The 16,142-nt window shown below is 32.0% G+C and overlaps 6 protein-coding genes across 6 annotated transcripts; 4 read left to right on the top strand and 2 right to left on the bottom strand.

Annotated features, from left to right (window-relative positions):
- The first annotated feature begins 433 nt into the window (after nt 1-433).
- Nucleotides 434-2,561, top strand: LOC107931470 (60S ribosomal protein L17-2). The gene is made up of 7 exons (XM_041101496.1): nt 434-616; nt 767-803; nt 995-1,035; nt 1,688-1,918; nt 2,011-2,113; nt 2,201-2,268; nt 2,360-2,561. Exons 1-7 carry the CDS (start codon nt 614-616, stop codon nt 2,405-2,407), a joined length of 531 nt encoding a protein of 176 aa, XP_040957430.1. The 5' UTR covers nt 434-613; the 3' UTR covers nt 2,408-2,561.
- A 1,232-nt stretch (nt 2,562-3,793) lies between these two features.
- Nucleotides 3,794-6,235, bottom strand: LOC107931469 (uncharacterized). Its single transcript, XM_016863354.2, has 5 exons — nt 5,831-6,235; nt 5,201-5,446; nt 4,853-4,934; nt 4,096-4,174; nt 3,794-4,017 (listed from the first exon to the last, which is right to left on the bottom strand). Exons 1-5 carry the CDS (start codon nt 6,164-6,166, stop codon nt 3,966-3,968), a joined length of 795 nt encoding a protein of 264 aa, XP_016718843.1. The 5' UTR covers nt 6,167-6,235; the 3' UTR covers nt 3,794-3,965.
- A 333-nt stretch (nt 6,236-6,568) lies between these two features.
- LOC107931468 (zinc finger protein SHOOT GRAVITROPISM 5) lies at nt 6,569-7,306 on the top strand. Its single transcript, XM_016863352.2, has one exon. The coding sequence runs from the start codon at nt 6,610-6,612 to the stop codon at nt 7,087-7,089; it is 480 nt and encodes a 159-aa protein (XP_016718841.2). The 5' UTR covers nt 6,569-6,609; the 3' UTR covers nt 7,090-7,306.
- A 2,005-nt stretch (nt 7,307-9,311) lies between these two features.
- LOC121221074 (uncharacterized) lies at nt 9,312-10,439 on the top strand. The gene is made up of 2 exons (XM_041101497.1): nt 9,312-9,639; nt 10,040-10,439. The coding sequence occupies exons 1-2, from the start codon at nt 9,359-9,361 to the stop codon at nt 10,164-10,166; spliced, it is 408 nt and encodes a 135-aa protein (XP_040957431.1). The 5' UTR covers nt 9,312-9,358; the 3' UTR covers nt 10,167-10,439.
- On the top strand, nt 10,266-13,471 carry LOC107931410 (uncharacterized). Its single transcript, XM_041100272.1, has 3 exons — nt 10,266-10,341; nt 12,610-12,774; nt 13,089-13,471. Exons 1-3 carry the CDS (start codon nt 10,266-10,268, stop codon nt 13,292-13,294), a joined length of 447 nt encoding a protein of 148 aa, XP_040956206.1. The 3' UTR covers nt 13,295-13,471.
- A 1,241-nt stretch (nt 13,472-14,712) lies between these two features.
- On the bottom strand, nt 14,713-15,546 carry LOC121220799 (protein IRREGULAR XYLEM 15). Its single transcript, XM_041100273.1, has one exon. It carries the CDS (start codon nt 15,544-15,546, stop codon nt 14,713-14,715), a length of 834 nt encoding a protein of 277 aa, XP_040956207.1.
- Between the last annotated feature and the right edge of the window lie 596 nt (nt 15,547-16,142).

Below are 16,142 nucleotides of genomic sequence, written 5' to 3' on the forward strand. Positions count from 1 at the left end.
TTGGGTTTAAGCCACGTAATTTTCCCTAAATTGTAATGAATAAAAAATCAGACTAAAATGTCAATCAAAATTCATAATTTATAAAATTAAAATAAATTTATAATTTATATTGTAGGTTCTTTTAGGCTTTTGGATAAATTTAAGTTGTTATTTTAGCTTTATTTTTTATCACTTTGATGTTCATGTTTAGGTTTTTAGTTAAATTGTTTTTGAAAAAGAGAAGGTAATTGAAGTGTTTGGTATGACAACTCTTATAATAGTTTACATGTATTTCATTGTTATTGTGGATAATTTTTAAAAGAAGTTTTATATATTTGTAATTTTTTAAAATTTTTTTATGAAGATGTAAAGTGTGATAGTAAATACCAACAAACTTCTGTTTGAAAATCGAGAGTGAATAAATCTAGAAAATAAATAACGGCCACTGAGGTGAGGCCTAATTGAAAATTACCCAATAAACCCAAAAAAATATTGGGCGGGAAAATAAGAAAGCCCAAAAGAAAATCGTAAACCCTAAAAAATCATCCCTTTTATTTGCTAAAGAAACCCTAGCTACGCACCTCGTCTCTTGCAGCGGTAGGGAACCAACTGTTACCACACAGCAGCAGCAGCCATGGTTCGACAATCTTCCTCCTTTCGGAGACATCTTTCCATTTTTTTCTTAGAGAAATATTCAAGTTTCATTCCAAATTATTTTCGTTTTCATTATTTTTTTATTGGTTTGATTTGTTCTCTCTCTCTCTCTCTCTCTCTCTCTCTCTTATAGGTGAAGTACTCAAGAGAACCGGACAACCCTACTAAATGTAAGCTTTTAATTTTGCTTTTATCACAATCACTTAAGATCAAGTCCCATCTTCTGTTTGGTAGCTGGGAAAAAAATGTAGGAAACTGAAATGCAATGTTCAGTTGGATTGTAATGGCTTTAGAATTCGCTTTAATTCATTGAAAAAAATGGAACTTGATTGTTGGTTTATTTTGTTGACTTCCGTTTCAGCTTGCAAAGCTAGGGGTTCTGACCTTCGTGTTCATTTTAAGGTATGCTGATTTCTTTTCATCGATTATCTGTGGATATGAAATGTTGCATCGTTATGTGAATCGTTTATTTTTTTAAGTATTCATGCCCGACACTTATGTTTTGGAAATCAGTCAAATACATGAAAATTTCGAAAAATACTCAATGCACCCGGGTCCCTAACATTCAAGTCCGAGTAGTATTGTTTTCATGGTATTACATTAATTGTACAAACAATTTACATGTAGATTACTAGGATTCGTACTTTTGTTTCGTTTCGAATGGTTCTACTTGTTGCGTATCATGTCAATGGGAGATGCTTAGTTTCAGGCTATGGTCATATTATGCTAATAGCAATGTCAACACCCTTTTATTAGGCAGGGGTGAAGCCAGAACAACTTTTTAGGGGGTGAATGAAAATTTAATTTTTTATAGTCTATATATGTATCATTTTTAAAGGATTAAATCGAATTTTTATAATTGTACGGGGCAAAATGCAATTTTACCTTTATCAATTTAAAATTTTAAAAATTTTTAAAGGGCCTAAATAATAATTTTTCATTTTAAAGGGGCGGGGGGCGCCGGGGCCTCTGCCAGCCCCCCTAGCATCGCCTCTGTTACTAGGCCAAGTATATGAGCATTGGTAGTGATTATACTCTTTTTTTTTTTTAATAGAATACACGAGAAACTGCCTTTGCAATCCGAAAGCTACCTTTGACGAAGGCAAAAAGGTACTTCGAAGATGTTATTGCCCACAAGCAAGCAATTCCATTCAGGCGCTTCTGTGGTGGAGTTGGGCGAACCGCACAGGCTAAGAATCGCCATTCTAATGGACAAGGCCGTTGGCCTGTGAAATCAGCAAAATTCATTCTCGATTTGCTCAAGAATGCCGAGAGCAATGCTGAGGTATCTATCAACAAATCAACTTTTTACTCTATTCTGGCCAAATTCCTACATATTAAAACTTTTGCCATTGTCTTCCCATTTTTTTTTCTTAGGTGAAAGGCTTGGATGTAGATTCACTTATCGTATCTCACATCCAAGTAAACCAAGCACAGAAGCAAAGGCGCCGAACATATCGTGCACATGGAAGAATTAACCGTGAGTAATTTCTTTTACCTTCCTTCCTTCCTCTACATTTGGAATGTGGTTTTAATTTTCAGAGCTGTCTGTATTTTCCTTCTGCAGCCTACATGTCTTCACCGTGTCACATTGAACTGATCCTGTCTGAGAAAGAGGAAGCCGTCAAAAAAGAGGTAAATGTTAAGGTTCATTCTCAAGATCATTGTTATAGATATAGATCGTAATGAGACATTGCATTGCATAACATTTGATTGTTATTTGCAGCCGGAGACTCAGTTGGCTCCGAGGAAATCAAAGGGTGCTTCAGTTTAAACTGCTGAGTGATGGATTGTTAGTCGGAAGCTTTTACAATTTTCTTTTTGTTGTCTCTGTAATGAGAACAGTTTTGTTTACTTCACAATGGGGTGCTTAAGACTTAGAAGTTTGGAGATTCTTGGTTTCTATTTAAAGCTATGCTCATTTCGCATTGAATATCTTAATACTAAATTAAATTTATATTGAAAAATCCATCAAATTAACGTTAATTATTTGATTATAAACTATATTGGAGTGTTTAAATTTTATAAATATAATTTAAATGGTGATATAATCTCATTTAGAAGGTATTCAAGGATTGAGATTTATGGGTAGAAATAGTTATGGTATTGTATGATGGTTTGTTTTTAAAAAGAAGTATATAATTTTTTTCTAAACAATAGAGATTGAATTGGAAAATAATAAAACCAAATTGATTTCGAAGCCAAGAATAATGGATTTCCTCTTGTTGAAGCTCAAAATTATAAGAAGGAAGAATAATTATAGTTTGAAGCCAAACGGAATCGAGAAAAAAAAATCTAGAAATAATATAAAGTTCGAGAACGATTCTCGGAAGGGTTTGGTTTATTCAATTTTAAAAATGAAATAAACTCATATAAGTTAGGATTTGAACTAATTAAATCAAAATTAATTTATTTGGTCTATTATTCCTTTTTAAGTTAGAATTAGGCTAAATTAAAAAAAATTAACCTTTTAATTAAATGTTGGTTTGTCTGTTTCCATTTTTCATGTAAAAACATCAGTAAATTAAAATATGTAATAGTTGTTACACTCTCCCAAAAAATTGAAACCTAGACAACCATAAATCTTTATACATTTCACAAATTTAAAATCTAATCCCAAGTCAAATTATTAGCCCTCTTAATTATTTTATTAAATTTATTGGTGTGACAGTTTAAAATTTAAAAAAAAAAAATCAATAACAAGGTAACTAAAAAAGGCATTATAATAAACCTAAATTAACAAAGTAATTTTAATTGTGTGAATAATTGAACAAATTTTAAAATCTGAAAATTAATTGTTAAGCCTAAATTTTAAGATTCAAAAAATAGGACTAGAAATCAAAGTAGAATGACTAAATCTCAAATTTCCAAAGGGTATAGGAAACTATGGCATTATTTAACCTAATTTATAAGACAATATGTATATTTAAGGCATTCAATTATTGTTTTCAGGAACCAATATTCCTTTTGCTCAGTAAGTAATGTTTTGCCATTAGTGTCTTAAACATATCAGCTTCATTATGGCACCCAAAAGTATTTTCATTCTATGCTGTCCAACTCTTATATCCGAACCAACATGGATACGACCTACGGTAAAAACTATAAAAGAATGACAATTGCTACACAGAGAGCACATAATGAAGTAAAGCAACAACAGGTGTGGAACAAAGATCATTGCATAAGATTCCTAAGCTGTAATATTTTTGCATGAATGAGTATCACCATGTTTTAATCACATGCAAAATCAATACCTAATGCTGAAAAAGAAAAGAAAAAAAAGGGGTTACAAGTACTGCATGGAGTAGTTGTATCCATGTCAATTTCAGATCCATTCATTTTTTCCTCGAGAACACGGGTGAAAGCTTCTTCTCCAACTCCAATAAGCTGAAATTTCAGTACAACAATTATTTTTATCATAAAGGTTCAACTAAAAAGATTGGAAAAATTAAATAAATGACTCACATCTCGTATTTGCGCAAAGCCTCGTTCCGTTTAGCTATGTAGAGGTCGCTATCTTTAGGTATATTGTTCAAAGGATTGTCTAGATAGAAGAAACAGATAAAGAAAGTACATTAGAACAACTGTTCTATGACATGCTGAAGATTATATGTTGATTCATTGTTCATATTCTATTACATGTTGCATAAAAGCAAACATACTCTGGCTGTTTGCTCATTTATCATGAAATTTGATTTCATTTCTTTTTCAAAAATTTGAGAAAGCACAAAGGACGAGTGTAAAAGCAGCAAACAGGCCAAAAAAAACCTTCAAAATCGTGCATTTTATAGATAACACAATCATAGGCAAAGCTCATAAGTTTGTATCTAAGCATTAACGTAGCCAGTAAGTCTTGTTATCACAGAGAACAACATGGAATCTGTGAAAAGAGGGAAACAAAAACGAGATGATCACCAAACAACTTACAGCTGCAAGTTGGCACCCAAAATGAAGCCATTGAGAGACACTAGAAATATCCCACTAAATTTATTTAATAGTTATAATGGTATGAATACAAACCATTCGTGTTTGATTTGAATTAATTTCTAGATTTGTAAACATCTACTTAAGTAAATTACCATTACAAATTTCCTACATGCAATGTGTCTCGACAATGATTATCTCTCCTCTCCTCTCAGGGAAGCAAAAGAATCCTCTTTTCGCATCGAACATCAAACCTGCCCTAAACATTATATAAAATTAACAGAAATTTGAGACATACTTGGCACTGGTGCTGGTTTTTTTGCCACCACATCCTTCCGAACTTTCAAAACACTTTCTTTATTCAAGGGCTGCGATCCAACCTGCTCAAGTAAGTGAAATTAGCAATTAACAGGTTTGTAGATATTGAATTTGAAGGATAAAAAACAAAGTGAAACAGCTGAAGCTGATTCTTCGCCGAGTTCATAGAAAGCTGATTCTTAGCGAGCTCAATGCCATGAAAAGAGTATTTACGGCCACAAATACGACGAGTGACACAAAGCAAAGATTTTTTTACTAGGATACATACCGGTTAAGCTGAACATTAAAATACCAGAATTTGAAAGACCAAATACCGAAGAATCATTACCTTCTTTTCCCTCCTCTTTAATATCTTTAAATGGCACTTTTTTATGTAGTGCATCAAATGGTACCGCGAATGCCTAGAGCACAATTGGTCCTTGACTTGTGGGTTATCGTTCAACCAATCCAAAATATCTTTCGATTTGACTACTTCATCGGTATCCAAAGATTCTAACCATGAATAGACCGGTATCCACTGATCGGTGCGCTGAAAGCGAGCCGGTGGAAGATCATGCTGACCTGGTTCTCTTTCCTACCAAATGAGACAATAGAAAAACATACGAGGATAAGCACAAAGAAGCCAAAATTTCAGTCTCAACATAACGTAAACAGTCCATAATAAACAAAAATACAGAAAATTTACGAACAGAGTTGAAGAAAACAAGCCATTTCTTTTAACTTACAAGCATTGATTCTTTCCCCATGTTGTGAACTCTCTACTTGATAAAATTACATTACAAGAATTCCAAAAACAAAATCCAGAATAATTTCTTTATTCATTAATTTCTGCAAACGTTTCTTTCTCCATTTTTTAATCAGTGGCTAGGAATATTCAAGCAATTAATACAGAGACCAGGATATTTAAATTAAATATTTTTACTAAAAAAACCCACTGCAATAAATGCAGGAAAAAAACCTGGGTCTGGGAGGGAAATCTCAGGTAATTTTGGATTGAGAGGAGTCTTTCGATGAGCTCAGATCGTGGCATCGATTGGAGATCGGCTGGTAATGAGCCGAAGTTGGAATCGATCCAGACTTCGACTTGGCTCTCCGTCACGGCTTTTGCTTCTGGAAAAGCACCTACCCAGGCTCGAGCCAGGGTCTCCCATTCTTGGGCTTGCTGTTGATCTTCTCGGAGCTGATTTTTAGGGCTCCGATCGGACGGTCGAGGTTCGCCGTCTAGGGTTTGCTCCGTTGAGTTCGACATCTCGTCGGCTGCCGCCAAATTTGACCCGAGTTGAGAAACACTCATGTTTTTTGCGGGTTTACTTTGTGTATTTTAAAGTAGAATAGAAACGGCACCGTTTCGGTTTCATTTCTTTGCGTTCCTAGAAATTATTTAACCTTTTAAAACCTAAAACTATTTAAAAAATGCTTGGAAAATTATTGTCAAATATAAATTTCAATTAGAAACAAAAACAATTTGAAAACAATAACACATATTTATGTAAGGTAAAGTAACTGAAATATTATGACTCAAATATTACATTTTAGTGAATAAAACAAAAAATTTATAATTTTGAATATAATTGAAATATTATTATTATATTTTAAAATGATTGTATGAATTGATTAAAAATAAACTGGGTAGTAAGGTAATTAGGGGGCAGGTGGTGAGTTGGTTTATATAAGTAATTTCTTTCATTCCCCGCTATCTACTTACAGGTTACAACTCTACTTAAAAGCTCCTTATCTATGGAAGAGCAAGATGAAAAAGAGCTGCAATTACTCCCCACTTCTCTCACCATTGCTTCACCATCCCCTACGTTATCTCATTCTTCATCGCTAACATACCGATCGACGACGATGATGAGCGATCAATTCGTAGGGCCGTCATCATCACTTGACTTGCAGCTATCAATCAGTCTGAGGCCAGTCCATCAACATCCATCAAACCGTAACGATTTCGATCGCGTTGAGTCATTGAAACAACGGACGGCGGAGCAAATCCGGTTGGCGGCCATCGAGAAGGCTTACGCGGAGCGAGTTCGGGAGCTCACAAAGAGGGAAATGGAGATGGCTCGGTCCGATTTCGCGAGAGCTAAACATGTTTGGAAAAGAGCAAGGGAAGATGTTGAAAAAGCTGAGAAAATGAAGGAAAGAGCAACGTTGCAGATAGATTCTACGTGCATGGAGATCACTTGCCAATCTTGTAGGCAAAGGTTCAAGCCTTAATAATATGTTGCTTTTGAATGTGTATGTACGTTGAATGTATCCGAGTTTTATTTCGTACTCAAATCTATTTTTTAACTCATTTGGATGATTTTGTTTAGGGATGAGAAAAATTTTCCCAGGAAATAATGATTCGGTATTATTAAGTTTTGGTATTTTAAGTAATTCAAGATCGAAATAATGGCATTTTTGAAGCAAGATTTTAGAGGGACTGGGAGCCAAGGCAAGCAAATATGCTTGTAATTGCTGTCAAAACCTCGAATTTGATGTATAAGAGGATATTATCTTTAATCGAATTCATGATAAAATAAAATAAAAAGTTAATCAATTGCGTCATGTTCTGACACTTCACTTGAATACCTTAACGAGTGAAATTGAGAAACTTGATTTTGATAGAAAAAAAATAAAAGAATGAGGGGTAAGTAATTTGAAGAAGACAGGAAATACCAGTTGGATTCAACTTGTTTTAACTATATATATATCAGAAACCAAACCACCCCACTACACATGTCTGGGATCCAACACAAAAAACGAGACATTTTATTGATAGGATTGAATGAGCATCTGTCAGAGGACCTAAATAGTGAATTAGTGTCAAATGTCAATAGAATTTAGTTTCATTTGCGCCCTGTTAAACATCTACTCTTATTTGTTACTTATCTTAAATCCGAGCAACATAGATATGAGCAGTTGAAATATAGATTCCTTGCTTTGTATTTGTTTATTTGGTTACAAGCATTGAAATGCAACAGTCCATAAAGTTGAAGGTGCAGTATGCAGATGTAGGGCATGGGCAAGCAGGCAATCAAACAAGTTATTATGACAAAAACCTTAACATTTGTCTTCTCACATTTGTCCACACATCTTTGTATCATGAAGTCATACTGTTTTGTTTCTTAAAAGCTTAGACGAAATTTTTATTTAAATTTCCCCATTTTATAAAATAATTAATCTTTTTAGATAACATCAAATAGCAAATTAATTTTTTTTTGTTAAAAAAAATTATCTATTTGTATTGTTAAAAACTGATTGCCTACAAGAAATTAGACAGCGACACATGGCATACTATGTTGACGTACAAAGATCATTTTTTAATGTAGAAATAGATGAAACTTTTAAGAGAAGGACCAATTTGCTCATTTTTTTAGTGAGGAAAAAAATATAATCTGACTCTTACCATAAGAAACTTCGTAGTAGAAGTAGACAAATGTATAGTCTTAATCATAATCCATAGCTAAATACACCCATCAATCTGTAACATTCAGCAACTTTCTCGTCTGGTCTGTTCAATTGTATTCTACTTGTTTACTAAGGGCTAGTTTGGATGGGCGGTGTGTTTACCTCCGGTGAGGTTAAAAACAGCGGTGGCGGTGAGATTAGTTACTGTAGCGGTGAGATTGGATACTGTAGCTGTAAGATTAGAAACAATGGTGGAGTGTGTGTTTGGATTCAAACGCAGTTATAGCGGTGAAGTGAGAATAAGAAATGACTATTAAAGACATCAGATTAGAATTAATATATAATAGAAGTTATTTAAATTATTTTACTTTTTTAAAATTATTAAAATATATGAATTTATAAATTCATTTAATAAAATATTAAAATGTATCTTCCAATATTTTAATGAATTATATAATTAATTTAAATTATTTATTAGATAAAATGATAATTATTTTTAATTTTTTTATAGTTAAATATTTTTTATAATAATGATAAATATTATTTCCACAAATAGTAACATTATATTTGGATCAAATTTTGAAGTTCAAAATTAGTATCTTTCAAGAAAAATATTGGATTTCATGCTTCAAGTAATTCGAATACGCCGAATATACTACATATATTTTTTTTATTTTTACAATACACTACATATATTTTTTTTTAATTTTAAAATACACTACATATATATTTTTTTATTTTTAAAATACACTACATATATTTTTTATTTTTAAAATACACTACATATATTTTTTTTTTATTTTTAAAATACACTATATTTTTTTTTTACTTTTAAAATACACTTCATATATATATATTTTTTAAAATACACTACATATATATTTTTATTTCTAGAATACACTACATATATTTTTTATTTTTAAAATACACTACATATATATATTTTAAAATACACTACAAGTATTTTTTTTTTATTTTTAAAATCCATTACATATATTTTTTTATTTTTAAAATTTTAAATACAACGAAACCCCATCTCCCCTCTTCCATCATTCCCCTCTTCCACCGTATCCTTCTCCCATTTCCCATCCCCATGCAATACCCATTCCCATTTCCCATTCCCATTTCCCATTCCACCGTGCACTCCTCCCATTTCCCATTCCCATCTCCCCTCTTCCACCGCTCCCTCCTCCCATTCCCATTCCCATTCCCATTTCCCATTCCCATTCCCATTATCAACAATACCAACAGCAGCAGCAGCAACAACAGAAACAGCAGCAAGGGTGTGTTTTCTTTACTGTTGAAGAATTGGTTTATTTTATGCAGAAAATCTCACTATGGTGCTGGAGGAGGTTACAATCATTTCGCTGGAAGGTTTGTTTGTTTTCTTTACTAGGAAATTGGGTCTTTCAAGTAGTTTGTGTTAATTATCCTATTTGTTTCCTTTCAGATATATGTTTATAAATATTTTATGCTGAACTGTGTTTCTGCTTATTAGTTGCTATTACTTGTTCAAGTTCTTTATGTTATTGATGAAACCTTTCGGAAGCTTTACTTAATTCCTAGTTTTGATGCAATTATTCCCCCTTAACAAAGCTTGTTGGGCTATTTTCATGTGCCAATTGCATCCTTTCAGTGTATTTCCAAATCTGCAAACTAATTTCAATTTTGCTGTATGTTGAAAATTCAGAGATGCCTCCCGTGAATTTGTTTCTGGAAATTAATAAATTAAAGTAAGGGTATTGTTGTCTTCTAAAAATATCTATTGCCCCAGCTACACCCAACTGATGCTTTTATCACCAGTTAGCTTAAGGCTGTCCAGTGCAGTAGAATTCCCTCACTGTGCTGGAAGCCTTGGCATCCAAAGGCTGTCTCAGTCCACTCCAGTGCAGTCAAGTTGATAATAAAGAGGAAAAATTTCATCGCACTGCTGTGCGTTGGTATCCAAAGGGGACCTAAATTGGCACACCCCTCTTCACCACAACACCTAAACTCAGCAGATGGAGCTCATGACCGGCCTTCCTTTTCTTATCTCTTCAAAGATTACGGCTCTCTATACCTCTTACAGTGTAAACCGTACCATTATCTAACATCCATTGTTTTTGTGCTGTAATATGTGTATTGAAATTTAACCATTGTTGACAGGAACAAAGGGAAAAAAAAAATCTTTGCTTTTAAAATTTAAGAAAAATTGAGTGTTTTTGGTGGGACTCAAAAATCATAGTTGAAACATGTGCAAGCGTGAATCTAATTCCCCATCAAATTCGAAAGATGAAAAAACTGGGGTTACCCCAATGATCCTCAAGATAAAAAGAAACTTCAACTCTATCATAAAATTAAAGAGGATAAAACAGATTGCAAACCTTCGTAGTGTTTTATTTCGTTGAGACATTACATCAAACACTGGACCTGCTCATCTGCAAGGAAGACTTCAACTAATCATACCCCCCCCCAAAAAAAAATCATGTACCTCGTTTAGTGATTGTGATTGAAAGCTTACTGTGCGAGTCAAATTCAATTTTTTTAATACTTAAGACGATCATTTCGTATATAATCAATTTAATCCACCAATCTCTTATAATAATTGAGTATTTTAATCCCAAACCGTCTAATCAAACCACTTAATTTTGATACGTTATGTTGTTTTTTTTTAATTAAAATATTATATATTATATCTAAATAATAATATATTATTATAATATGATATTAAAACACTATATTTATCATATATTATAAATATATTTAAATAAAATAAAAATACTATATATATTAAATTGGTTGGTTGGTTTGGTTATGAATTTTAAAATTGAAAACTCATGGATTTAACTATTCTAATCGAGATTAGTGTGAAAACAACGGTGCATTTACCTGCGGTTAATATAAAAACAATAATGACGGTTGTCGAAACCATTTTTTTGACAACAAAAATTTAGTTGTCAACTTTAAAAACAAAAAATTGGAGTCGCCACCGATCCTTAATTGAGGTGTGATCGGCTCACCTTAAAAATTATTCTGGTCTACGAAATTTGAGAGAACGAGTTCGGGAGTCATTACGCACGAGGAAGGGTTAGCACCCTCGTAACACCCAAAAATCGGTACCAAATTGATTATTTAATGTTTTGGTGTCGAAAATTAAAAAGATTTTGTTAAACTCAAATTTTGAAATCTGAAAAGGATAATCAATTATTCAAGTCATGCGAAGAAATTGAGACCCAATACGTTAGGGTACAATTTCTCAAAATCCCTGAATTTTGAATATCGCTTTTTAATTAATTTTTTAAAGAAAATCTTCATTTTGAGAAAGCAATATGTCATGCCCAATGCGTTAGGACATAACATATTGAATTCTCGAAAATGATTTTTGTTTATATTTTAAATAACGAATATTCTCGGTTATTTGAAATTAACAAAGAAAATCGGAACCCAATACGTTAGGGCTCAATTTTCCTCGAAAATCCCTAACTTTGAATATCGTTTTTATTTTGAAAGCCTTTGGATCATAAAACCAATTTTACTATTTTTTACAAAAATCAAAATATTTATTAAAAATATGTTAAAATATTAATGCAATATGAAGCAAATATTTAAAATTAAATTATGCATATTTATAAGTAAAATATATAAACAATTTTAGCAAATACGTATAGGAATATGAGGGGAAAGGGAAAAAAATTCGTAAGTCATAAAAATAGTAATAAAATAAAATACACATAAAATGTATTAATACATGTTTTTTTTAAATGTATAAATATAATGTATTAGTAAATATAAAAACATGAAAAATGTTTATAAAAGCCTTGAAAAGAATGCAAAAATATATGTACATATTATAAAGTGTATATATATATGAATTATAAAACATGAAAACATAAATATTATTATATAAAAAAAATGAATGTAGATAAAATATGTACGAACTATAAAAATAAAATATATGATAATAAAATATATAAACGTACTACCTATATAGTTAAAACATTTATAATATATATGTATATTAATATATATAGGCGCACACATATAAATACAATAATAATAATATAATAATTATAATAATAAACAATATAAACAATATAATAAAAAACAAATTAAGGACTAAATTAAAATGCCAAACAGAAGTTGAGAGCTAAATTTGAAAATAAAAACAAGAAAGGGAGTAAATTAAAACACGTGTAACAGAAGGAGGACTGAAAAAAAATTTACCCAAACCACCCAAAGCATTGCGCAACATTGTATTAAATCAAAACATTAATAATGTTTCATGGAAAAATTTGAAAACAAACAACAATAATTTTGAAATGGTGGGATAAAATGGAAGGATTAAAAGCGTAAATAACCCATCAGTACTTAAAACCCTTTTCAATCTCAAATTTAAACGCTATTCTGCAGCAGCAATAGCTTTAAAAACTATTTCATCTTCTTCCCAACTCTTCACGCCAAAACCCCCTCCCCTTTTAACTTCGATTTGGACAAAGCGAAGAAAACTATGCCGACGGCGCGCCTCTGCTGGTAAGAATCTCCTCCCTTTCTTTTACTTTTCGTTTTATTTAAAAAAAAATGAAGTAAAATACCAAAGAAAAAGATGAGACCAAAAAAACAGAAAAAGTAAAAAGACTTGGAAAGAACAAAAATCACCTTCAAAAATTTGTTTTTTTTCTGATTCTTTTTTTCGTATTTCAGTCTTTTTCAATATATGTGTGTAACCCCCTCTTACAAAAATCGATTGACTTTATAGCCAATCTTTACCGGAAAGCATCCACTAAATTTCCCCCCTTTTTTTTCTGTATATTCGATCCTATAATGCTGTTTATGGTTTGTTGCAGGTGAAGAACGTGCATGGTGGGTGTGGGGAATTGCTGAACGTGGGTGGAAACCGTTGCCATGTCGTGGGCAGTTGCTGCGGCACCGATTTGCTTCAATCTGCTCAGGGTTTCTGCTATACCCTATGTTCTTTTGGGCTAACAGACTAGGGCTAGCAATTTGGGCCTTATTAGGCCGAATTTGGGTTGTAATATGGACTCCCACTTAGTTTTATTTCAAATTGGGTTTTAATGGGCCCGGGCAAAATTGGGTATTACAACGGTGATATTAGATATTATAGCGATACTATAGCGTGAGATAAAAAAAATAAACGGGCCACACTGAAGTAAATGCCCATCCAAAGGAACCCTAACAAAATTCAATGTATCAATTAAGTTTGTTATAACTAATTTTTGTTCATCTCTATTAATATTTTATTGGAGTAGCTTACGAGGTTAATCAAGTTTTTTTTTATCAAAAAGAAAAAAAAAAACTCCAACGGGAACTCAAGCACAACCAATCAAGTTTGAAGATGAATATGAAAATTGAGTTTTTTTTATTAGGTAAACAAGCTTAATCGAACTAGCTCAAGCGCTTTAATTTTAATATTTATTTGACCTTTAATTTTAAAAATAAAATTGGATAAAACTCGCTAAATATAACACTCCATATTCGATCCAGTTGTTCAATTTGAATGCGTAATGTCACATTATGTTGCCGAAACAACTCAGACTGTTTGAAGTAATTTAATCAAACAATTTGACATTAATTTATAATAATCACATACAATCACAATTATCAACATAAACACGATGCGTCTATGTTATATAATTCTATAAATAGGGTTAAAAGTTTGTGTCTGATAAAAAATGAAGTTTTGATTCAAAATTTAAACTTTATTCATAAAATTTCAACATTATGTTTTGAGACATTAATTAAAAGTAATTATACATATTGATAAAAGAATTCTTTTTTATTTTTTTAATACTAAATGAATAGTGTGTTAGAAAAGTAAAAAAAAAAAAAAAAAACAAGCCTTCTCAAAAATAAGAGGAGCCTTTCAATTTAAAAAAAAAATTGGTTTCCATTTAATTGCCTTTTTTAGATCTTAATTTTTTTTTTGTTAAATTCGATGAAAAAGTTAATATTTTTTTTTAATTTTATTGATGTGCCATACTCGTGGATTGCCATATGGATGATATGTCAACATTTAATTAGTTTTTTAAATTTTAAAAAATTAAAAAAATATTACAAAAACATTTTTAAAAAGCAAAATTATTAATATTTATTAAAGTTAATTAAATATTGATATGTTATCCACGTGTATGTCACGTTAACAAATTTTCAAAATTTTCATTTATTTTGAGGTGATACGATAAAAACAACAAATTCAAAAACTAAAAAAAAAAAAACTTAAATTTAGTGGAGGGCTAACATTTTTAAAAAGGAACTAGAGTTCCAAAAATTCATTATGACAAAATAAAATAAAATTGCAATCCGACTCTACCTGTATGGACAAGTTTAGTTACATGGCACTCTCTAGCGTTGACAATTAAGATGTCATATGCCTTTGCTGAAGCCCTAATTTTCAATATTAACGATGAAGGGAATGTTTTTGTTCTTTTGCCGCAGAACAAAATAAGGATATTACTGTATATGAACAGTCTCGGAAGAGCAAAACCTTGTAGAATTGGATTGATCGGAGGAGATCCTAAAGTTCCATAATTTTCCTTTGGCAGAAACCAAATTCTCTTCGCACAAGAACTCCCAAGAAAACCATTTCTCGATTGTCCGATGAACGTCGTGCACCATGACATCAGTCATATTCCTGGCTGTGGCTCTCGCTAACATGCTAGTAGTGTAGATAGTCGACATCCTGCCCGATGCTTCGGGTGAGTCCCCGATCGGGCCATCAACCACAATGACATCCCATTTAAGCTCATACACTTGTTGTGGCAAGTCCCTCAATGCCAATTTGCAAGTTGATTGTTGGAGTAGATTTATGCTTGGGGAACAAGTAGGGTTTCCCCTAGCATGTTTGAGTAGCTTGTATGCCTTTTTCACAGGTACTCCGTACTTGACCTTATAAATTCGAGCCTGATTCGAACTGGCTTCGATATTGCTTATCTTGTAACGATTGTCCTCGAGAAAAAGAGTGATCCCTCTGGCGTTTATTGACGAGAGGTCGAGATACTGCAGTTGAAAACCAAAAACAAGGAGATTACAAGGTGTTTTCCGTGCAACAAGATCAGAAAGAAGCATGAATTCCTTTGGGGAAAGAAGGGTCGCATTGGCTGCATTTGATTGAATCTTACTACATTCGGAAGGTGACGAACACTCCCGTTGAAGCGACGATAACAAAGCAGCAGCTTGAGACGAAGGATCTGAAGAAGTAATTGCGAGTTTAAGGAGTCTGAGAACGGAAAGGCAAGAGAGTATGAAAATAAGCAGCGGTAATAGTTTTTTACAAGGGAATTTCATCCTTTTTAACTCTAAATCCTAAACCCTAAATAAATTGAGATATTTTTTTTTCATTGCCAGCACCTTACAGGGATTACACTATAACCATCTTTCTTATAGGGTAAATGTATATAAAAAATTTTGATGTTATATTTGATTGAAGAAGAAGAAATGGGGTGATTAATTGCTTTGGTTTCAAGTGTTGAGCTTTTGCTTTATTATTATGAGATGTCAGCAAAGTCACCTAATTGCTGAGGACCTTAGTGCCACATTGCAGTAAGGTTTGGTGTTCTATCATTTTGCATGAATCTTTATCAAGTTTAGGCATGGTTTGATTTGTTGGTATTCGAATTTGAACAAGAATATACTTTTTTAATGATTCGGTATTAAAAAAAAATTATAATTCAAGTTTTTCTTAAATGATTATTAAATAATGTCAACCGAATTTAAAATTGAGTGAACAGATTAAATTTAGTATACATTTTAAATAACAAAAGGTGAGGTGAATTAATCGTAAGTATTTTGAGCATTGTTTGGTGGGGGGCATGAATGGATGGTGAAGGAGGGTCCTGAAGTTTGTTGCTCCATCACTTTGGATCATTATTATTATTATTATT

This window comes from Gossypium hirsutum, chromosome D09, assembly GCF_007990345.1.
Source record: "Gossypium hirsutum isolate 1008001.06 chromosome D09, Gossypium_hirsutum_v2.1, whole genome shotgun sequence".
NCBI lineage: Eukaryota > Viridiplantae > Streptophyta > Magnoliopsida > Malvales > Malvaceae > Gossypium > Gossypium hirsutum.